The sequence below is a fragment of the Danio rerio genome, chromosome 14, assembly GCF_049306965.1.
Source record: "Danio rerio strain Tuebingen ecotype United States chromosome 14, GRCz12tu, whole genome shotgun sequence".
Taxonomy (NCBI): Eukaryota; Metazoa; Chordata; class Actinopteri; order Cypriniformes; family Danionidae; genus Danio; species Danio rerio.
In genome coordinates, this window is record NC_133189.1 from 12,486,603 (window position 1) to 12,510,364 (window position 23,762).

Consider the following 23,762-nt stretch of genomic DNA (forward strand, 5'->3'; position numbering starts at 1 on the left):
GCTAGCGGCTTCTTTCTTTTTTTTTTTTTTTTTTTTTTTGCAGATAATACACAATATGAATACTACAGAAAGACATAAAACTTAACAAATTATGTGTTCACTTTTGTAGACTCAAAATAATTGTGTCATATCTTGATAAAATAGCCTAAGCTATATTGAAATAATTTAAAGAATTACAAATATTGGATATAATAAAATCACATAAAATTAATAAACCAATATAAAACAAACAAAAGCTTGTTATAACAATTTAGATATATACAATACATAAATCAAACAGTTTTAAAGCCATAATAAACTTTCATTTTACAAAGTCCTATCTGAAAAAAAAAGGATTTTAGATATTTTCTAAAAACAATAAAACCAGAAAAGGTTTGAAATATTATGTATAAAGTATTTGGATTCGATTATATTAATCAAATTGTGCAAACAGAGCAATTTTTGGGTGAGTAAAAGCAGAAACTAAGCAACTTTTTTTTTGCCACTCCTGTGCAGCACCGCCTTAAAAACGCAGTGGGGAAAACTGCAAATACAAAATGTGTTCTATGTCCTCAAAGAAAGTATTTATGTTTTTATATGACGTGATAAAATAAAAAAAATTAATTTTAAAAACATGAAGAGCTTTATTAGTAAAAAGCTGCTGAGCGCAACGAAATATAGGCCATATTTTACTTGCTCTTATGTGCTGAAACACTTAACACTTTCCTTTACTTAGGATTACAGAATAATGTGTGACATATAGCCTATAGGGAAAGAATAATATGTTTCAGGTCTATCCGGAGCATGAAAATGTAATAAAATACATGTGTGTACCGCAAACTTTGTTGTGACATTTGTGTATTCTGACTCATCTTGAATAAACTCTACACAGTCAAATAGCCATTGGGAAACTTTCTGGTTCAGTCTTCAGAGCACAGAATTTTACAAACACATCCTGGAGACACCAAGTAATAAAATACATTATTTTTCAACTCTGATAAAAGCTGGTGTATTATGAGGGTTATGGCCCAGAAGAGCAAGTTAGGTCCCATCTTGGGAAATCTTGAACCCCGTCCTCATCTCTGAGTTTCACTATGCCAAAGGAAACTACCAGGGGAATATCAAGAGCTGTTAGTAGAGGAGGCCAATAGGGGCCACTTTCTTCATGCCCTCCATTTATACCTCACCACTTCTCTGGGTCGCACCACTACTCCAACCACACTCTGTATAGGTTTATTTGCCCTTGATTCCCTACACCTGTGTTTGACCCTTTATTTGCCTGTTTGTTCCCTACTAATGTGTTCAATCTTGATCCAGTCCAGTTGCTTGGTCTTGGGCTCAGTCTTTCTTTGTGTTCAACTTTTGTCTCTTGTGTCTTTTGTGTTGTCTGTTTTATATAAGACTCAGCTCTCCCTGTATGTTTTAGGAGTTAGTTCAGTGAGTTAAGACACTCACTTTGGGCATTAGAGGCCTGCTGCACAAAACAAGTTGAACAAACTCTGAGTTGCCTGGTTTAGATCAGGTTAAGTTGTTTCATAACTAAAGGTTTTAACCCAAAGTTTGTGATCAACCCTGGACAGAATGCAGTTGAAAGTTTGGCACATGCTGCAAACAGCCCATCACACAAAACATGAGAGGGTCAGTTTTCAATATTTTTTAGAATAACAATTTCTTGCAAGAGAGTCAGTAGCAAATATTTTTATTACAATGCAAATCAATAGATTATTATAAGAAACAAGCATGACTAAAATAATTTAATGAACTATACAAACATTTAAGGAAAAATGTAAAAAGAAAATCCTATTAAGCACATAAGTTTATGACATGTTTCCAATACAGACGGACCATCAAGTGGCAAGCTTTATCCCGGAGATCAGATCCTAGCCATCAACCAGGAACTTGTGAGCGACGTTCCCCGGGAGAAAGTCATAGACCTTGTAAGGTAACACCCTTTACTTTCACCAGAAGGAAGGGCCTCTTCTGGAAGCATGACTGTGCATTATGTTTTCTGTGCTTTGTGTCTCCATCAGATAAGAGAAATAACCCCAGATAAGACTCATTTTATATGCTGCTGCTTGCTTGCTAAACTTTATTTTTCTGCAGGTGTTGCAGGGACTCGATTGTTCTCACTGTGCTGCAACCACAACAGGTAGCTCACAAAATGAGATCTTCTACGGTCTTAATTATATTAAATGAGTATTTCTCAGTGCCATAATCAAACTATTATTCAGTTTTATTTCTGTACATTTTTGCTGGAATTTATGTTGAACATCAGGTGCTGCTTTAAAAACATGATTTGCTTTTTTGCATCTGTTCCAGAATGTATTATTATACAAATAATTTCATAGTTAATATATGGAAACTAAAGCTCAGTTGTAAAATGTCTATTTTAAGCACTGAGCTCAAATGGGACAAAGGACCAAGCTACTGAATAAACCATGTCATCATATGGCATGCACTGTAACAGAACTCTAAACTTTAAGATAACAATTAAAAACCTTTTAAAAGGGCCCAGTCTATTTACAATGCTTATCTGGGTCAAAGCACTGCATGTTTTTGAATAGAATGTTCAAAATGTATTCACCAATTTCAAACATACACTGCTAAATGTCTTTTAATCCCTATTTTGTTATTGTTTTCCAGTAAAAATGTATAACTTTCTAAAAATAAGACACACTTTTTATGAGATTTAAAATTGCTAAACGTGAATATTCAAAGTCTATCTAGAATTAAGTGTCATAACCCCATTTTTAATTAGTTTGTTGTTTTATTAGCATACAAATGGCAAAATAATATAATATTTTATCTTACAAAATTATGTTTGTTATTATTTGTATAAATTCTACATCATTATATTTTTCAAAATGTTATTCTAAAATGAACTATTCTTAACCTGTGTTTTCATGTCTATTCTTTTTTCCTTCCCACTCTCCCTTTGTCTTTTCTTAGTCACCTAAGTCTGCCTTCATAAGTGCAGCCAAGAAAGCTCGTCTGCGAACCAATCCCCCCAAAGTGCGCTTTTCTGAGCAAGTGTCCATCAGCGACCCAGACTCAGTATGTGCTGCTGCCTCTTGCTCACATCACACCCCAGTCATATCTGTGCTAACATAGCTTTTGTGCCGAACGAGACCAGCACCACACCGACTGACACCCTTTGCGAAAAAGTGCACTTTAGCACACTTTTATAAGGGTCACTTATTGTGCAATTGATATATTATAAACTAATTCACATAATTGTAAGCTAAGTGCAATATTTTGCCACTTAAGTGCAACTGATTTGTAATTATTTTTAAAAAATTATCAGATTGCAAAATTATATTGAAACCGATTAGTTCAACTTTTCATTGTTTTTAAAACCACTTAAGTGGAACTTAAATCTATTTTTATATGTACTTTCACAATCTTATCTTGTGTTTTTTAAGGGTCCCATAATGCTTTTTCTCTTTTAGAACGTTTTAGTGTGGAGTGTAGTGTATGTATGTTTGGACATAAAAAAGATCTAAAACAAATCTCAAAATCCCCTCCAAAGGGAGATACTTAGTTTTGAGGGGAAGGGGGTGGTATTTTAGAACCAAAATGAATGGCTCAATGGACTGCATGCATTGTCGTCCGGCCCAAATCCTGGTTATAGAAATTCAAATAACAATAACATCACCATTGTAATATGCCTTGCAATGTATGTGCATGTAAAGGTGAGAATGCTCTTGACCAATATTCTCAGCTCAAATTAATGATATTGTGAGATGTTTGATATTCTGATTGTTAAATATGGGTAAGATTTTAATAATGATCATATTAGTTGATATTTGATGACTGATGGGCTGCACTGCAGTGGAGATTAGAGCTGCTGGATTTAAAGCACACAGACACACACACACTTATCAACTACTCACAAAACACATGAAAGTACATGTGTCTGTTTAACTGGGAGAGGAATAAAGTAAACTGTCTAGCTCCCTAAACAATGTGTCATCAGATTATGTCTAAAATGATTATCATTGCCATGGTTATATGCACCAGCGACTATTTGACAAACCATACATGTTTTGTTATGCTTGAACATGTGTAGTCGAATGACTGCTAAAATACAAAGATCCTTGAATACATTGATAAAAGACACCTCCCAGAAGCTCCTGTAAAATAGGTCCACTGGAGTTTATAGACAGAGTGTATGGAAAGTATAACCTAAGTCCCTATTCTATAGTCTTTGGTATGATGTAACTTTTGCAATAGAGCATGGATACCAGCAGAGCAGAGTGTTTCACAGGGGATTCTGGGACGACAAATGCAGTTCTTTTTCTCTCTCTTATATTCAGCTGGCAGTCTATCTGCAACTTACTGTTGCTTGGTGATGAAGCACAGCTGTACTAAAACGCCATCTGAGCAATTTACCAATCACAACACATATAGTTTTTTTTTGGAATACGGGCCTTCATCTAAACCAGAACAAGCCAAAGTATATGTGCTGGGGATCTAGAGAGAAAGGTATTGTAATGATATTACAGTATTGCAATTTTCAAATGAGTGAGAGATGTGAAAAAAGTGATTAGATCCAAATGCAGTATTTATTAAGAACAGTCAGATCAGGGGCCAAAAGCCAGCAATCACAACAACAGAAATAATCTATGTAATGTAATGTAATGTGTATTTGTGTATCAAAATTATTGTGTATGTCCATACACCCAAAGCGCTTCACAATCATGAGGGGGGTCTCTCCACACCACCACCAGTGTGTGGAATCCACTTGGATGATGCGACGGCAGCCAAAGGACAATGGCACCAGTGCAGTTACCACACACCAGCTATAAGTGTAGTGGAGAGACAATGATAAAGCCAGTTCGGTGGATGGGGATGATTGGGAGGCCATGATGGTTAAGGGCAGAGAGGTAATTTGGCCATGGCACCGGGGTTAAACCCCTACTCTTTATGAGAATTGCCACAGAGAATCAGGACCTCGGTTTAACATCTCATCCGAAAGACAGCTAAGAGCGTAAATCCTTGTAAAAGGTAAATGGTCAAGACAGGTGGCAAATGATAAAAAAATAATAAACAATTCAAAGGTCAAAACAAGGAAATACTTTGTGATGAATGCAACCACTAGACAATACTCAACAAATGTTGAGAGTGAGAGTGGTCTGTTTATAGTCCAGGTAATCAGAGGGTGAACTGAAATTGCTCTTTGGATGCAAGGCATGATAGGATTTGTAATCCAGGTGTATGAAGGAGGGAAGGAGGGCCAGGCCCATGCAGCAGAAGTGGACCTGGAGCATGGAGCAGAAGAGGCCATGAAGTGTGGCACTGAGGCAAATCTTGGGGTTCTGGGTCAAGAGGCTTTGGATCCGGAGACACGGGCAGGTCAGACTACTTCGGTGGGTGAGGAGATTCTGGCTTAAGAAGCTTTGGATCAGGAGACACCATCAAATCAGAAAACCCGGTTGGGTCTGGAAGCTCTGGGTCAGGAAGCACCAGCAGGTCAGGAGGCACTGGCAATTCAGACAATTGCAGTGGGTCAAGAGGCTCTGGGTCAGGAAGCATAGGCAGATCAGGGGACCCAGGATCAGGAGATATTGGTGGATCAGGAAGCTCTGGCAAGTCTAATGGCACTGTTAGCTGCATTGACGGCTTTTGTAGCTGTAGCTTGGCAGGCAGCGGTGACCATTCAGAAGGTAATGTCCAAACATATCCTGATATAAGTTCAAATTGTTGTTGCAGATAAAATATAACATGGAAAGTGCAGTTTAAATATGTTCCAGTTGGCTAAATATTGATTAACAATCATTCAAACAACCAAAAACTTTTTACCCAAGTTTGGAGGTCTAATCAAATTCATGTCCAACGTGCAACGTATTGTGGGCAACATTAGTTGTTAGAGTATGGACACTTTTACACTTCCAGTTTTCACCAAAAATAGTGGTAAACCATCCGGGAACCTTTGGCATACACTTTTCAGCATACTATGGCTTAGGACAAACTATTTCTATGTTAAAATACAATTTAGGCTGGATAGTACATGAATTGGGATGCAGCAATGGCCATGTTGTGAGCTGGAAGACACAACATCCATCTTGTGAGCTGGTAGACTGGCGCTGAATGTCTTGGGGACTAGAGTGAGAGTAGTGTATATAAAGTCCATGTAATCAGTGATAATGTCCTAAAGTTTTGTTGAATTCATATTCATTTGTTGAATTCATAAATTATATTAAGTCCAGCTCATACTGTGCAATTTAAAAAATAATAATATTATTATATTATTGTGGCGTGTCAGACTGCAAAAACATGATTCCCATGTCAGACTGTAAGATCTCAGATGTCAGACAGATGCCAGACAGAATGACAATCAAGATGTGCCAAATATAGACATAAAAGAAAACTCATTCAAAGTTTGATTTCATCCAGGGGCAATTTTAGGAATTTAACTTTCGGGTTGTTTGGCTCCTTATGGGGTAAAACAATTATATATATGATAATTGTGTCTTAACTTTAAGATTCAGCAAGCTTCAAAACTGAAATTTATTTTAATGAAAGTGTGCCCACTGTGCCCATCCATAACAGCAGCAGACAACAATTGTTTTGTGTGTGTAGAGAAGGCACTCGCAGACACAGACTGACTTATCAGCTCACAAGATGAGACAATATCTTGAATTTCCAAACCATGAGCTTTGTTCCGTAAGGGACTGGGATGAACACATGTATCATTACATCCCTAATATATATTTCACTCTTTGTTATATTGCAGCTATTTGCTAAAATCATTTATTTACGTTCATTTTTTTCCTCATTTATGTGCACACAGCACCTTATATTGACAGAAAAACACAGAATTGTTGGCATTGTTGCTCCTTCAAGTCCGAGGTCCTGAGCACTTCGTTGAAGGTTTTCATCCAGAGTATCCCTGTACTTTGCTGCATTCATCTTTCCTTTGATTACAACCAGTCGTCCTGTCCCTGCAGCTTAAAAACATCTCCACAGCATGATGCTGCAACAACCATGCTTCACTGTTGGGACTGTATTGGACAAGTGATGAGCAGTGCCTGGTTTTGTCCAAACATGTGGCTCAGCAGTAAGCCCAAAAAGTACTATCTTAGTCTCATCAGATCAGAGAATCTGATTTCTCTCCATCTTCAAGTCCTTCAGGTGTTTTAGCAAACGCCATGCAGGCATTCATGTGTCAAGCCACTCTGCCATACAGTCCCAACTGGTGGAGGGATGCAGTGATGGTTAACTTTCTACAACTTTTGTGATTTTTGGGTTCTTATTTACTTCCCTCATCAAGGCTCTTCTCGCCCAATAGCTCAGTTTGGCCAGAACGCCAGCTCTAGAAAGGGTTCTGGTCATCCCAAACATCTTCCATTTAGGGATTATGGAGGCAACTGTTGTCTTAGGAAACTTAAGTGCTGCAGAATTGTTTTGTAACCTTGGCCAGATCTGTACATTGCCACAATTCTGTCTTTAAGCTCTTAAAACAGTTAATTTGATCTTAGGATTCTCATTTGGTCTGCCATGCATTGTGAGTTGTAAGCTCATATTAAGACTGGTGTGTGGCTTTCCTAATCAAGTCAAATCAGTATAATCAAGGCTGTACTCAAATGAAGATGTAGAACCATCTCAAGGATGATCGGAAGAAATGTACAGCACCTGAGTTCAATATATGTGTCACAGCAAAGGTTCTGAATAGTTAGAACCATTTAATATTTCAGATTTTATTTTTTTGAAATCTGCAAAAATGTCAACATTTCTGTGTTTTTTCTATCAATATGAGATGCTATGTGTACATTAATGAGGGAACATTTTACTTAAATGATTTTAGCAAATGGCAGCATATAAACAGTCTATATAACAAAGACTGAACATTTTTAGTGGGTCTGAAAACTATTAAATTATGGCTGGATATGCACAGTGTGAGCATTATTTCAAATAAACTAATTGAGGTGGTGCTTCTTACAGTGCAAGGTCTCTGTCACTATGCTGGGACAATAGAACCCACACACAACATAGATAAAATACCCCAGTTGGTCTCACACCACTTCCAACAACTATCTAGGTTTCCCAGGTAAATCCAGGTAGGAACTAAGTTAAATCCTTCTCAGCTTCAATGGGCTTCCCCTCTTGGGCTACAGGGTGAAATGACTGTGGTAGTGCAATTAATTAATGCAACAGGAGTAATTTATGAAAAAGTACATTTTTGACCCAGTATGAATTTGAAATTATGTACTTCTATGTATTTTTTTAACTTATAATGTATACAAAATGTGGCTCTGGTGTACTTTTTGAAAACTGTGAAAATCAATGATTATTAATAAATTGTTTGTTAATTTCAAATGAATGTATTGCAAACACACATTAAACAATGTTTACACATTTACATTTAGTCATGCAGCACATGCTTTTGTCCAAAGTATATTGCAATAGAGGAGGCATTTAGTGATCCAACAAGAAGAGGTGATACACACAAAAAGTGCTAATTATACAGTTATAAAAACTTGTTTGTGATCAGAAATGTTTTTTTTTTTTTTTGAGTAAGAGAGAGAGAGAGAGGGAGAGAGAGAGTTTCTACAGGTGATTTGTCAAGCCTACTCACTTGTGTGAGGCACATTCAGAATTGATAGTATTTTGGGGTTGGTGACTGGTGAGGTGGGGAAGAGAAGAGGGGTCTTGGTTTTATTCACAGGAATTCAGGTGCTCTCTGAAAAGATAGCTTTTTAGTTGTCATGAAGGAATCGGCGACCTGCGTAGGAATGGAAAGAATATTCCACCAGCTCGGAATATTGAATGAAAATGGTATGGAAAGTGACTTATAGCCTTTCTGCAATGGTACCACAAGGCAGTGCTCACATCTCGACTGGAGGCTTCTAGAGGGAATGAAGACCTTCAGGAGCAGGTGTAGGTAAGAGGGTGCTATGCCAGTGGCTGTTCTGTAAGCAGGCATCAATGATTTTAATTCGACATAAGCCTCGACCGTAACCAATGCAGAGAGATTTTAAAAAAGGTATTACAGTACATGGGCTCTCTTGGGCTCATGGAAGACCAGACAAGCTGCAGCATTCTGGATCATCTATAAAGGGTTAAGGGTGCAAGATGTGACTCCAAACTTGAAAAGACAAGAGATGGACTAGAAGTTGTGCAGAATGATCGGTTAAGAAGGATCTGCTTTTTCTGATGTTGAAGACTGCAACCTGCATGATTGAGCTGTGTTAGCAATGTGCTCTTTGAAGGACAGCTAATCATCCAGGATCACCCCAAGAACCAAACTACATGGGGTAATCATGGGTGATCCTAGTTGGATTGAGAAATAATGTTGAATGTGTGAAGTTGCAGGGAAGATGAGATGTTCAGTTTTTGGCAGATTAAGCAGAATTAAATGAAACATTTTCCCAGGCCTGCTTAAAAGTAGTTGTGCTAGTGCTGTGTTAAAGATCTGTGTTAAGGTTGGCATAGTGGCCAGGGAAATGTCAGGGTGTGTGAGGGGATTAGAGCCACAGGACAGGTTGTGGGATTGACAGAGAGGAGAATTTGAATATATCTTCTTCTGTAAGTAGCAAGGAGAAAGATAATACATTTTCTTCAGAGGGTGTTGTTTGATTGAAAATTAAGATGGACATTAAGTTGGGAAACAGACTGCTTATTTTTGTGCTTTATTGTGTACAAAATTAGGCCAAATCATAAGGAGGTAGTGGAATAGGAAAGAACAGCATAATAAACGTCTAGAGTTATTTGCAAGTATCTGAAATGTTCATTTTTATCAGGGAGTTAATTTTGTTGCATGGAGTTGAGAAGCAAATAATGCCAGCTGGGCTTGATACCTGTTAAGGTCAGCAGGGACTTTTAATTTGCACTATGTCCTCTCTGTTGAACTGAGTGCTGTTTGATGCTTTCCGGGTGTTGAAGGTTTGTCCATGTGAATGTTGAAGTTGCCCAATACTACAAGCATGCTGTCATCCTTGGGGAATGAGGATAGCAGCCCATCCAATTCTTCAGTTAATGCCCCCAACTGACCAGAAGGATGGTAAATGACCAGAATGTCAAATTTAGCTGGAGAAGTAATTGAGACTGCATGGTCTTCAAAAGTGCAAGCATTGGTATTATCAGCATAATTTAAGTATTTCCAATTGTTAGAAAGGAGAAAACCAGTCCCTCCTACCCTCCTGATTGGACTGGGAAGTGTGGGTGATTGTAAAATTGTTAGAGAGGGCAGCTGGAGTGACTGTGTCCTGGGGACAAATCCAGGTCTCAGTCAAGGCAAGTATCTGAAGATAATATCTGTTGCAAATGCTGGAATGAAGTCTGCTTTGTTGACAGCTGACTGACAATTTCCCAGACCAATGGACACAGATAAGGGTGTATGTGATGTGTAGTTCTTGGTGTTGCATCGCTGTCTGTTTGTGTTGTATGTGTGTGGGTGTGTTCTGACAGGAATGAACTGAAAGCACATTGTAAAAAGAGTATAAAGAAGAGCCTACTGTAGTGCTGTAAGGGTGTCACTGCGTGGTGGTGTCGAGCAGGTTCGACCAATAATTAATAATAATTCCTCACAATATTATAGCGCTTTTCTGGACACTCAAAAGTGCTTTACACATTTTTTGGAAGGAATCTCCTTATCCACCACCAGTGTGCAGCATCCACTTGGATGACACAACAGCAGCTATATTACACCAGACCACATACCAGCTAATTGGTGAAGAAGGAGACAGAGTGATGAAGCCAATTATTACATCGAGATGGTCATGTAGGCAAATTTGGCCAGGTGAGGACGCCAGGGTTAAACATATATTTGGGATTTACATGTGATTTTTAACAACCACAGTTTAACATCTCTTTCGAAAGACAGTGAGCCGTGTAGAGTCCCCATCAATATCCTGGGGCATTGAGCAACACTTGCTGGTCTCACTAACTGAACTTCTGACAGCAACCTAGCTCTTCCATGTGGTTTCCTATCCAGGTAGGTACTGACTAGGCTTAGCCCTGCTTAGCTTCAGTGGGCAAATATGTGAGAGTTTCAGAGAGCTAGCTGACGGCTAGAAATGCTAACTGTTTGTTACAAATGCTTTCATCTGACTCATCGTTAGTTATTGACTCTGATTGCAAATAAATGCAACTACAATTTAAATTAAATGCAAAAACTTTTTAATTTAATTAGGTGAACTTATAATTGCTTCTAACAAAAGCTAACCTAAAATGCACAACCCTTATACTTAAGAAATAATTCCAACCAAACAAAAAAGACTTTTCCTTTAAGAAATAATTCTTTATAACTAGTGAACTTTAAATGCAAAACACGTTCACTTTAGAAATAATACTTTTTGACTAGTAAACTTTGAATGCAAAACATTTTCACTTAGATGATAACTGATGAAATAATTCTCCCAAGCAAAACTTGATCCAAGCAAATAAACACGTGCTTGGTATGTAAAAAAACACCCACACAATGTATACTGCTATTCCTCACTAAAAGCTGAGGTCCTGATAAATAAACTGACATCAAATGCACTGCATTTTATGTACTGTAAAATCAGACAGAAACACTAACAAGTAAAGCACTGGTTTAATTTAATAATCGCATTTTAACAAAGTGAAGTACATGGTGTTCAGAATTACAGAATTATTGTCTTTAAAGTGTACTCGCCTTAAATGCTCTTAAGTGGCATTCAATTTTAAATATAATATACAATCTTCATATGCAAAAAAAAAAAAAATCTGATTTTAAGCACAAATAGTATTTTTTTATAAGTGCACTTCTATTTCACAAGTGGCCAAGTGATTTGTATGGGTTTTAAATTTATACAATAGTCTCAATGTATTTTGTGGAATGGCTGTTTACAGTCTCTAAGGCAAAGTGAATGTGTCAGTAGATGGTGTTTCTTTTTAAGGGTGTTACATGGCTGTCATTTCATAGTTTCAATACTGCAATTCACTTCACATCTCTTACTCATCCCATTTCACCAGACTGCAGATATATAACAAAGACAGCAATGTGTAAAACCCTCTCCAATGGTGCTTCCAAAACATAGATGTGGTCCTCCCTTTTGAGTATGTAAAAATATTTTTCTGAGGACTTTTTTTAGGAAAACTGTGTTTCTTATACAGTATATATAGTTTGTCAACTGAATACAAATGCTACAGTATTGTGACTTACAACTTATCCTTCATTGAAGAAAAATTACTGGCTACTAAAAAAAATAAATTCTAGCAGCAGTCATTTAAAAAAATTCCCTTTGATTTAAAAAAAAAAAAGAGATATTTAGGTAAACAGAGCTACATGGAGAGCATGGGCATCAGCTTCCTTTGAACACGTCTATCCTAGTGAGCAGCAACCAAATATGGTAGCATTGCATCCAAAAAAGACTACAGCCTTCCCATAACCTGTAATGTTGTTACTATACATTCATTCATTTGTAGCTTTTCATTAGCACTATAGCTGCCATCTCCTTTTGCTGAACATGGGTCAGTAGTACCCATGTTAATGTCAATGTCCATGGATTATGTCCCATACAGTTTGATATCTGCCTTGTGAGCAAGGAAGAGTCAACACTACACCCTTGGGTGCTGGTCGCACCAATTTAATAAAGCGGACCGATGGGAGGGGTGTGCAGCTCTCCTGGAAGAAGAAACTTGCTGATCAGGCCTAGAGGGCCAAAATCGGTAAAGATCAAACCACCCTCACCTGAGCCTCCTCTAATCATGTCAATCCATCTTGTGTGATCAGCAGGGGCCAGCGGGGCTTTCTTCATTAAAGCTCGCCTGTCAGCAGTACATAAGCTGCTATGTTTTATTAGGGGGTTAGGATTAGACTAATGCCACCGTGGGATATATTATTCATATCACATCATCTCACGCTGTAGCTAACATGCAAGTGATTGGGATTGTCCTGAATGTATTAAACAGAGTTAGTCAACTTGCTCACTTCACTCCCAGTCATAACATGATCCCAACTGACACGGCAAATTGACGCTTGCTTATTTGTTTCCATTTTGTATTTGTATAAAAAGTGTTGTAAACTTTTCCAGAACCAAGCTCCAAGGGACTTTGAGAAAGCATGTGCAAAATGTACTGAATTATTTATAGAAACGTTAATGGGTGTTTCAGACCTCATTTAGCGTCAGCACTTGATTAAATAATTTTATTGATGACTTCAGGGAAAAATCAATGGTCAGCTGATAGAAATGTTCCTTATGTCACTGGTACAAATCAATATGATGCTTGTCAAGATTATGGTAAAACTAATCATCACCCATTGTTGATTGAACTTTGCCTTCAAGGTTTCTGACCCAATTCAAGGTACATGAAAGAATGTGTACTCATATTTTACAAACTGTATGTAAATGAATATTTTACAAATATACAAAATGTATACATATACACTACCTGACAAAAGTCTTGTCATCGATCCCAGTTGTAAAGCAACAAATAATAGCGTCCTCGTTATGTACGTAACCCACGTTCCCCGAATAGGTGTCTGGTAACAGACTATGGGAGATAGATAGATGACCAATCACTCTGAAGAGAAAGAAAAAGGGCCAATGAATGCTAAATGATTTGTTAGAGCTCGGCTCCGCAGGTGCAAGTGATTAGTCATTAGTGAAGATATCAGCTGGCGTTCGCAGAGCGAGCATCAGATTTTTGACAGCGGAAGACCGAACATCTTAGTTTCCTATTCGGGGAACGTAGGTTACGTACATAACCAGGACGTTCCCCTTCATGGGAACTACAACGTGCATTTGGTAACAGGCTACAAGAGACTGTATGGAAAATGCCACAGCAGCTAAGCCCATCATGCTCCTGATGTGCGGTTTGCCAAGAAACCTGCAACCTTCCAAAGTTCCCTAGGCTCTTAATTACCATTACATGGGAAAATTAGAATTAACTTAAATCGGGGTTCGTAAATGTGCTGTTATCTAGCTAATATAGACTAGGGATTTAAGAAATATGTCAGTACATTGGGAAAGCGTGCCAGTCCCTGAAGCGGGAGGATGCAGCGGAGACCACCTGCTCTACCCAAGAAGTACTGCCTAAAAAAGGGGAAATCACCGTGGCCGAATAAGTCTATGGGATCGCCATGGGGGACTGCACATGGCTGGCACCGAACCTCAGCATGTGGGTAGACCAAGTGGGCAAGCCAGACATCACACTGAGCCAGGCACCCGGGTCGGGAGCTGGGGGCCTCGGAGGGATTCTCTAGGGTCTGCCAGCAGAAAACTTACAAGCATAATAAAATAAAAAAAACATTTATCTCCGGGTTAGGGAGCATGGCGCAGAAGGCATTTTTGACACTGAGCATAATTTCCTCTGGAAACTGGCTGCACTCCAAGATTATGATATCTTGGAATGTGTTAGGTGTCACCCAGCCCTCAACTCTATAGATATCTGTGAGAAAGGTGCTGTGTGCTTCCAAGAGGAGGCGACAATTCTAACATAATGTGCTCTCACTCTAGGGGGACACAGCTAGCCCTGGCATTGCTAAGCCAGGGCAATGGTATCAACTATCCAGTAGGCCAACTTTTTTTTGTTTTTTTGATATGGCACTTCCCTTCTGCAGACCACCACAACATATAAAGAGCTGTTCACAAGATCAAGTTTTGCATTTGTTACACATAAAGGCGCAAGGTGCAAACAGAACAAAGCAGTGAATGGGCAGTGTCTGCCTCCACCGTGGGCAGCACTTGCAGGTTCACCACCTGATCTCTAAATGGGGTGGTAGGAACCTTGGGCACGTAGCCAAGCCGAGGTCTCAGGATGAGAGTTGGCCAAAATTCCAGGCACAAATCGCTGACTGAAAATGCCTCCAAATCCCAGTCTCTCTTGAACATTGCCAACGTGATCAGCAGAGCTATCCTCGTGGACAGAATTTTTAAAGAAACTAAATTGAGTGGCTGAGTGGATTTCTCTGCAGACCCACCAGGACTACAGAGAGACCCCAAGAGGCCATGAGAGGGGGTGGGATGGATTTAATCGCCGTGCGCCTCTGAGGAATCGGATGATTAGATTATGCTTTCCGAGCATGTTGCCATCCACCGCTTCATGATGAGTGGAGAAGGCAGACATGTAAACCTTCATTGTGGAGGTTGACAGCCTAAGCTCCAACTTATTCTGAAAGAAGGATAACACAATGCTTACCTTGCAAATTTGGGGGGTTTCTTAGCAAGAAGCACAAATAGACTTCACTTCAGGGCATAGGCATGCCTCTTAGAAGGTGTTTAGCCTTAGTAATGGTGTTACCCACCGACGCCAGTTAGTCAGCTAAGTTTTCGGAGCTCTGTCTATGGACCACATGTGGAGGTTACAGAGATCTGCGTGCGGGTGCCAGAGGGTGCCCTGTCCCAGGGAGAGAAGGTCCTCTCTCAGGGGAATGCGCCAGGAAGGGGCCGTCGCAAGGAGTGTGAGTTTGGAAACCCAGGTCTGATTGGGCCAAAGAGGTGCAACAAACAAGACCTGCTCCTTATCCCCCCTGATTTTGCACAGAGCTTGTGCAATTAGGCTACCTGGAGGAAACGCATGTTTGTGCATACCTAGTGGCCAGCTGTGAGCCAGCGCATTTGTGCCGAGGAGGGCCTCAGTCAAGGAGTAAAACAACTGGCAAAAGGCATTTTCGGGTGAAGCAAACAGGTCAACCTGGGCTTACCTGATGTGCTCCCATATCAGCTGGACCAAGCAAGACTGAGTTCTTGAGTTCTTCTGAGCATCTGTCAATACGACAATATGCCTGGATACTCATTCTAAGGACACACCGGCCCGTAGGAAAGTAAGATCCATCCAAGGGGCAGAAGATGATGCAATATGCCCCAGGAGCCTCAGAAAGGTTTTCAGTGGGACCACTGTTTTCCTGTCGAATAAACTCGGACAGAATAGCACCAGCCCCTCTGAGAGGTGTGCTACCATGGCCAGAGTCCAGCTTCATCCCGAGGTAGGAGATTCTCTGCGAGGGGCAGAGCTTGCCCAACTGATTGAGGTGCCGTAGCACCCTGTCCCTGTGCATAATCAATTGATTCTGAGATGAAGCCAGTACTAATCGTCAAGAAAATTGAGTATGCGTATGACTGCGAGCTATAAAGGCGCTAGGGCACCCTCCGTGAGTTTGTACTGCCATGCTCAACCCTCATATGCAAATCAAAGATAAGGATGGTGGTGTGGAGGAATGGAGAAATAAAAAAATACGTCCTTCAGGTCTATAGCTGAAAACCAATCCCGAGGTAAGACGCATTGGAGTATGCTTTTTTGTGTGAGCATTCTGAATGGCATTTTGGGTAATTAATGGTTCAGTTTACGCAGATCTAGGATTGGTTTTAACCCTCCCACTCTTTTTAGACATGATGAAGTACGAGCTGTAAAACCCGCATTTCATCTCGGCTGGAGGCACTGGCTCAGATCCCGCAATGAGGCTGGAGTGAGAGAAAATCCTCTTCTCTGGCCTGTCTCAGGGATGATTGGCAGTCTGTTTACTGGACTTAACGGTGCCCTTGGGCTCCAGTCCCGTCGATGGTTTGGCGCTGGCGTTTAGCCAGTGGAGTGGACAGCGGAGACTGAGCAGGTCTTGTAGCCCCGAGTGGGTGTCTTCGGCGAGGAGCAGCTGAAGTGGATGGGGCAGCAAGGAGAGCAGTTTTCAGAGATCGCTGATAGATGACCTCACTTATTGCCTTTGACTGCTCTTTCACTGCTGAAAATTCCTGGGTAAAGTCCCTAATGGTGCTGCCGAACAGGCCAGCCTGCGATATGGTCGCACTGAAAAAGCTAGCTTTGTCAGCATCCCTCATATTCGCCAGGTTAAACCAGAGGTGGCATTCCTGGACTACCAGTGTGGCCATCATCTTCCACAGGGAACGGGCGGTGGATTTGGTGGTCATGAGAGCATAATCAGTCGTTGTGCTGAGCTCGTTCATTAAGACCAGGAAGGAACCACCCTTCTGCTTCTTGGCTAACTTCTCCACTTGGTAGCAAAAACAGCCTGGCCCACAGCAGTGTAGCCTCATTTTGGATGGGAGTTTTGGTGGACCTCTCCAGGTGGAGATGCCTTGCGAGCAAAGATTGACCAAAATAGTGCACCTCACCTGAGAAATCGCCTCATACCCCCTGGCTACTCCACTGTCAAGGGTGGTGAGAGCAGGAGCGCACAAGGTCTGGGCAGAAAAAGATGCCGGAAGGACAGGGGGTTTGTGAGGCTTTGCATTCTTTTTGACCCCCATGTAACACCCATCTAGGCTGTCCAGCCGCGGAGCTGGGAGACAAGCCATGTCCAGTCCTACGGCTGAAGCAGCCCAGGATAACACAGCTAGCAAGTCCAATTCTTAATCTGGAGCCTCGCTAACAACCCAGAGGGTGGCAGCAGGTCCTGATCATCATCAGAGCATGATGGCCCGCCCTCAGGTGTCATCTAATGAGAGCGCAGTCATCCTTGAGGATGAACCGGCGTTCTCGAAGCTTGGACAAAGCACACTGATCAGGAGTAAGAGGTCCGTGGGTCCAAAGGCAACGGATTAGCCCCCACTGTAATCCTCAGACCTGCCCGTGCGCTAACTGACTTGTGGGGAGCAAGAGGAGTAGCACACCCTAATGCTAGAGTATGCCGCAACCTCAGCTGCGCAACAGTCAAGCTCTCGCAATGAGGGCAAGAACTGTCCACGAGCACCGCCTCAACATTCTTTTAAAGAAATTGCTCTTTTAAAGACCAGTGAAATGCCAGGGGACGGGAAAGGAGCCCAGTTCGACCGCAGCTGTTGCGTCTTCACTTGCACTGGTTAGGAAACTGGTTTCTTCTGGAAATCAGGATGCAGATAGCAGCTCTTTAGTCTCAATAAGAGGTATGAAGCAAAGAATCCGATGCTCACTCCACGGACACCAGCTGATATGTTTAACTAATGACTAATCACTGGCATCTGCAGAGCCAAGCTTATTCATTGGCCTTTTTTCTTTCTCTTTAGAGTGCTTGGCTGTTACCAGACGCACATTGTAGTTTCCATGAAGGGAAACTTGATTTCTATTTGATCATTTGGAAAAGTGGCAGAAGGTAGATTTTTCAGATAAATCATCTGTTCTACTAAAACCTACTGGAACCCGCATTTACCCTAAGATTCGTATAGAAATCAATCAAGTTTGGTGAAGGAAAAATCATGGTTTGGGGTAACATTCAGTATGGGGGCATTTGAGAGATCTGCAGAGTGGATGGCAACATCAGCAACCTGAGGTATTAAGACATTTGTGCTGCCCATTACATTACAAACAACAGGAGAGGGCATTTTTTAGCAGGATAGCAATCCTTTTCATATTTCAGCCTCCAGATCAAAGTACCTGTGAGCAAAGAAAGTCAAGGTGCTCCAGGATTGGCCGCCCAATCACCAGAAATGAACATAGTTGAGAATGTCTTGGGTAAGATGAAGTAGAAGGCATTGAAGATTGTCATTAGAAATTGTCATTCCAGATGACCTTAATAATAAACTATTTGAGTTAAGACTATTATTTGTTGTTCCATAAACTTGGACAGGGAACAAGACTTTTGTTAGTTTGTATATGTGGCATAGCAAATAGAAATACCAATCAAATTTTCAGTTATTGATTAATTATTGTTTTACATTTTCAGTTACAAAAATAAATTAAGAGAGTTTGACAAATCAGCCTTACCAACACCTTGCTTTTATATTTTGACTTTAGCAGCAGATGTCGAGGTTACATGGCAAAACAATAATGTCATTGGATGTTCAGTGGAACCCCTAAATATTGACTGTACCAGGGCTATGGCATTTACCTTTATGGTTTGTTGGTTGATTGGTGGAAAACTGGACCCACAGCTCTGTATCATTAGTTTCCGAGGCACTGTAGAAGTCTTGAGTCTTGAGATAAAATAAAAAAAAATAGTTAAAGCAGTAGAGCATATTCAGCTATAGAACTTATTTTTGGAAGTTGAGTCATGATCATAATTTTAAAAAATCCTTCTAGTATTTCAAAAGGATTCAGGAGACTTTCAAAAACAGCTAAATATTTTAAACACAGTTAACCATTTACATTTTTTTAGTATTTGCTGTTTGTTGGCTGCTTGGTCATCTAAAGAGTTTCAGTCAGTCTTCCATAGTAGTTGGGTTTTGAACTATAAAAAATTATAATAACCTGTTCAGCCTTAACAATACTAAGTATATCCTTGTATTTTTTTTTAGGAAATAAAGCAGATTTCTTGAAGATTTCTGTTTAATTCAGTGCTTGTGTTCAATTGGTTTACATTCAGATGACTTATGAGTTGCATATAGAAAGATGAACCTGACACTAACTTCTATTTAGTCATACAAAAAAAAAAAAAAGGTATGAGAGCTGTCACTGTGGTGGTACCTTTTTAAAAGTTTCACGTATGTAACGAGTTCATATTGTTACCTCAAAGGTACTTATTAGTACTTTTAAATTTCAAGTCGTACTATTTTTTGGTAATTGTATAATACTGTATGTCTAAAGAAAACATTTCCAATCAATTTGAACTGTTTCTTATAACCTTGTAATAATTATTTTAGATTTAATTACCTTTTTCCTTTAGGATTTTCATACAATTACATTTTTGTTTTTGTATTATCTGTATTTGTTTTCCCATTCATATCTTATACAAGGTTCCCTGACTGTGTTTACTCTATTTTCTTCCCTTTGTTTATCTTATTAGACCATGCTTAAAGACGACTCTCTGCTTCTGATACCAAATGTGTTGAAGGTGTTTCTTGAAAATGGACAGATCAAATCCTTTACATTTGACAGCCGCACCACTGTTAGGGTAAGTGTTATGGGGAAAATTCTACATTTTACTGTAAACACACATTTTCTCTAAATGTGCATAGTTTTTTATTGATTTATTATCGCTGTTATCGTTTTCTCATGTGGTGTCAGAATGAGGCATTGCCCCTCCCCACTTAGGCCCTGTTTACACTAATGCGTTTTAGTTTGAAAACGCATAAGTTTTGTTGGTTACGCCATCCGTCCACACTACGCCTGAGTTTTCGAGCGACGAAAACGGAGCACTTTAAAAACGCTGGAGAGGCTGTTATCATAACGCTGCTGCTCCGTTTTAGCGTGGATGGGGAAAAACGGAGACATCTGAAAATGGAGGCGGGGCTGCCGACATTCGCTAGCTGATTGGGGCTTTTGTGTCTTTGCATATCCTTCCCTTATTCGTCAAGCCCCTATAACATGACTATAACACATGGCTTTAACGCTACCGGAAGACAACAGACCAGCCTTCACTGTAAACAACAACATGGACATAGAAATGGGAGCGTTGTTTGCACTATTGTCGATTTTAGGCGCCATTGTGCAGTTAAACGCTATCTTTTTTACTACAGCAGCGGCATATATTCGCTAGAATGCGCGTGCCCAGAGTGCGCGAATGGTCACGTGATATACGTTTTTGGTGGCGTAGTGTGGACGGAGATATGTTCAGAAATGCTAGGTGAAATACTAGTGTGGACGCGGATCGTTTTTGATCTAAAATGCCGTTTTCAAACTAAAACGCACTAGTGTAAACAGGGCCTTAGCAACCTCAAACCAATAAATGGTTTAGCTAAATATCAAGTACTGTTATGGCAGCAATTGAAATTCTTTGCAGTCATTGGCTGTTTACTACTGAAGAAAAAAGTCTTACAAACTAAATTTTGGAATTTTACATAATGGCCAAATTTGCCTGATATCACCCTACTAGACAAGGTTGTCCTCTATCTCCTTTATTGTTTGCTATTTTTATTCGGCCATTGGCAGTGATGGTTAATGCATCAGTGTTGTAATAAATTAAAATATAATCTGTTAAATAGACTTTAGCATTCATTTAGTTATTTAAGCGTAAAAGAAGATGAAAAGTCATTTAAATGCAAGTACGGTCAGTATCAACAGGTGAGGACAGAAACTCCATTAAAAAAACTGTGGAAAAATATGATTTCCTATTTTAAAAACATGCTGCAGTACAACGGATTTTAACGCAATGCTTCTTGTACATTCTGAGACTTACTTTATATTGTATAGGCAGTGAAGATCATTGAAGTTCACTAAAAGAAAACAGACACTTCAACATTGGAAAACTTCTAAGCTTCTAAACATTGATTATTGGATGAATTTGGTATTAGAGCATATGGTAGTGGAAAGGTTGGCTGCTTCAGACTGGAAAAGTATTAGAGCTTATAAGAAACAATGGTCACCTTTTATAATTTACCAATTACCTGACATAACTCATAGACCTGACTGAAAGGGAACTGGTAAACACAAGTAGCCAACAAACAAACTTTTGCCATTCTGGTTTTAGCTGTCTCTCTCGAATTCCGGAACATCTTGTGTTGTTTATTAGTTTAATTTTAGATGCATTCAATTAGTTTTTTTCCATTTGAGGCTCATTTTAATAAAAATGGTTTGTTTTAAAGCTGTAATTAGTTAGTTAGTTAGTTAGTTAGTTAGTTAGTTAGTTACCCACAAAACAGCATCTTTGATTATATGGCCATGCTGTGTTTAGTTTTGGGTAAATCCTGTCTGGTTTACCACATCAGATTCAGAGAGTACAAATTTTCTGCTCATTTTGAAGGTGCAGATGTCTAGTTGGTATTTTCAGCCAGGAAGGAAGATAATTGTGTTATATATTAATTAACTAAATTAAATGAAGTAGTATTTACCTTTACCACATTTCATTTCACAGCGTGATTTACATTTCTCACAGTGATTTCTGACATGATATCTTCGGTTTTTGCTCAATATCCCCAAACATGTCATCTCAGACCTGATGACAGAAACACTGTTACTTCAAACACATGTGATGTCTTACTCTATATGGTGGGTCAATGTGCTCCAGACAAGCATACGCTGACGCTTCAGTACAGTAATTAATTACAGCTTTAGTTTTAGTGACATGGAAACCTTATATATCTAGAGTTCTTTTCAGAAGCAAAGCCTAGTCTGTAAAATATGTCTCATTAATTTGTCTCTAATGACAGATATTTTGAGCAGGATCCAAGCAGTTAATAGTGTTGATTTTGGTACTTTATCAGCTATGGAAATGTCACACCTGTTGTTTATGCACTGATGATGCTATTGCTTTCCACTACTGTCTATTAATTTTGTACAGCAATGTTAGAAATATTGTGATACAGCAGAATTAATTAGGCTTTAGGAAGCTAAAATAACACCTAACATTAGAATTCTAAGATGTCATTGTTACTACTGAAGAACTTATGCTTTTTTCTATTGCATAGGACGTGATTTCATCACTGCAGGATCGCCTCTCTCTACGCTACATTGAGCATTTTGCTTTGGTGTTGGAGTCTGGTGGACTGGCTCAGAATCAGAGGCTGCATCTACTCCAGGAAAACCAGCCACTGTCTCATGTAAATGACACTAAAAAAACATGAATAATGCATTAGTTTTACTCTAGTCAAACAGTTAAAAATTTGCCTTAAATGTGGGTTACTCCTATAGAAATGTGACAGATAACTAAGAATCACTTATTGGTTTGTAGAATTCATATAAAATACATTTAACAATAGTAGTATTAATATGCTAATCTGACTTAAATCTATATTTTTCTGATATTTCAACCAATTTAAGAACATCTGACCATCCATAATAAATTGCTAAATACTCTGTACTCAATTTCTAGTGACAGGAATTACTTTATCGGTTTAATAATTCTAAATCCCTACATGTTGCTTATTTTAAGAACTGTGAAAGCCTGAAAATATGATTGCATTTGGTTTGTCAGCTAGTATTTTGTATTCATTTTTATTTTTTTTTCTATTTTCAGGTAGTCCATAGGACTTACTTCCAAGGAATGAAGTGTCTTTTCCGTATCTGCTTCTTCCCAAAGGACCCCTCTGATTTGTTAAGGAGAGACCCTGCTGCATTCGAGTACCTCTACATACAGGTGTATTAAGTCATGATTGTTCATGTACGAAGAAATGTATGTTCAGTTCACATGACTAGTTTAATGCTAGCATAAAGCCTCTTGATCTATTATTTGTTCTGAAATCCCAAAGAGCCGCAATGACGTCATTAAAGAGCGATTTGGAATGGACTGGAAGTTTGATGTCACACTTAGGTTGGCAGCCCTTCACATCTACATCACTGTGTCAATTGCGAGACCTAATCAGAAGATCTCTCTAAAGCATGTTGAGTAAGTCTTTGTGTTTTTTAAAAAAAAGAGAATTTCTTTCATCCTCAGCTTTAAATACTGAAATATTTTGTCTTAATTGTTCACAAAACAGATGTTTGTTGTGAACCAAAGGGCTAAATAATATGTGTTTAATAATTGAAAGATAATGCATCTGTCAACAGTAAAATATTTGCAGCATTATGTATGTTTTTATTAACAAAATACCCAATATATATATATATATATATATATATATATATATATATATATATATATATATATATATATATATATATATATATATATATATATATCCACCAGTGGCATGTCACCTGTAAAAACATCTAAGAGTACTATAAGGTCTTTGAGATGTTTAAATGTGCTTTGAAGATTAAACCTTGTCATTTTCTTTAGGAAAGAATGGGGCTTAGAACCTTTCCTTCCTTTGGCTTTGTTGCCAACCATCAAGGAAAAAAATGTCTGCAAGACTCTCTCACAGCTTTTGAAGACATATCAGCATCCCCCACCAGCTGGTAATAAGGTATACCTGTTTGCTAAGAATACTTTAAATTGAAGTCATTCTCCTCAAATGCGATGAAGAAATCATTTTTCTCTTAAATTTGCATTGTGGTTTTTCATATTTATGTGCTATATGTATGCCTTTGTTTGATGTAAAAGCTGGAGGAATATGCAAAACAGTTCAAAT

General features: G+C 39.1%; 1 protein-coding gene across 24 annotated transcripts in view; it reads left to right on the forward strand.

The window, feature by feature from the left end:
- Positions 1-23,762, forward strand: part of frmpd3 (FERM and PDZ domain containing 3) — a 194,469-nt gene that overhangs the window by 157,710 nt on the left and 12,997 nt on the right. For 6 of the 24 annotated variants that reach the window (XM_073922556.1, XM_068213310.2, XM_073922558.1 and 3 more), the window contains 8 exons: positions 1,819-1,921; positions 2,083-2,128; positions 2,929-3,033; positions 19,601-19,708; positions 22,161-22,292; positions 22,709-22,828; positions 22,941-23,077; positions 23,471-23,597. In XM_073922556.1, coding sequence (XP_073778657.1) covers positions 1,819-1,921; positions 2,083-2,128; positions 2,929-3,033; positions 19,601-19,708; positions 22,161-22,292; positions 22,709-22,828; positions 22,941-23,077; positions 23,471-23,597 — 878 coding nt within the window. Of the gene's footprint in view, positions 1-1,818; positions 1,922-2,082; positions 2,129-2,928; positions 3,034-12,468; positions 12,616-19,600; positions 19,709-22,160; positions 22,293-22,708; positions 22,853-22,940; positions 23,078-23,470; positions 23,598-23,762 lie in introns of those variants that run through there. The other 18 variants (XM_073922562.1, XM_073922571.1, XM_073922561.1 and 15 more) reach the window with 9 other exon arrangements.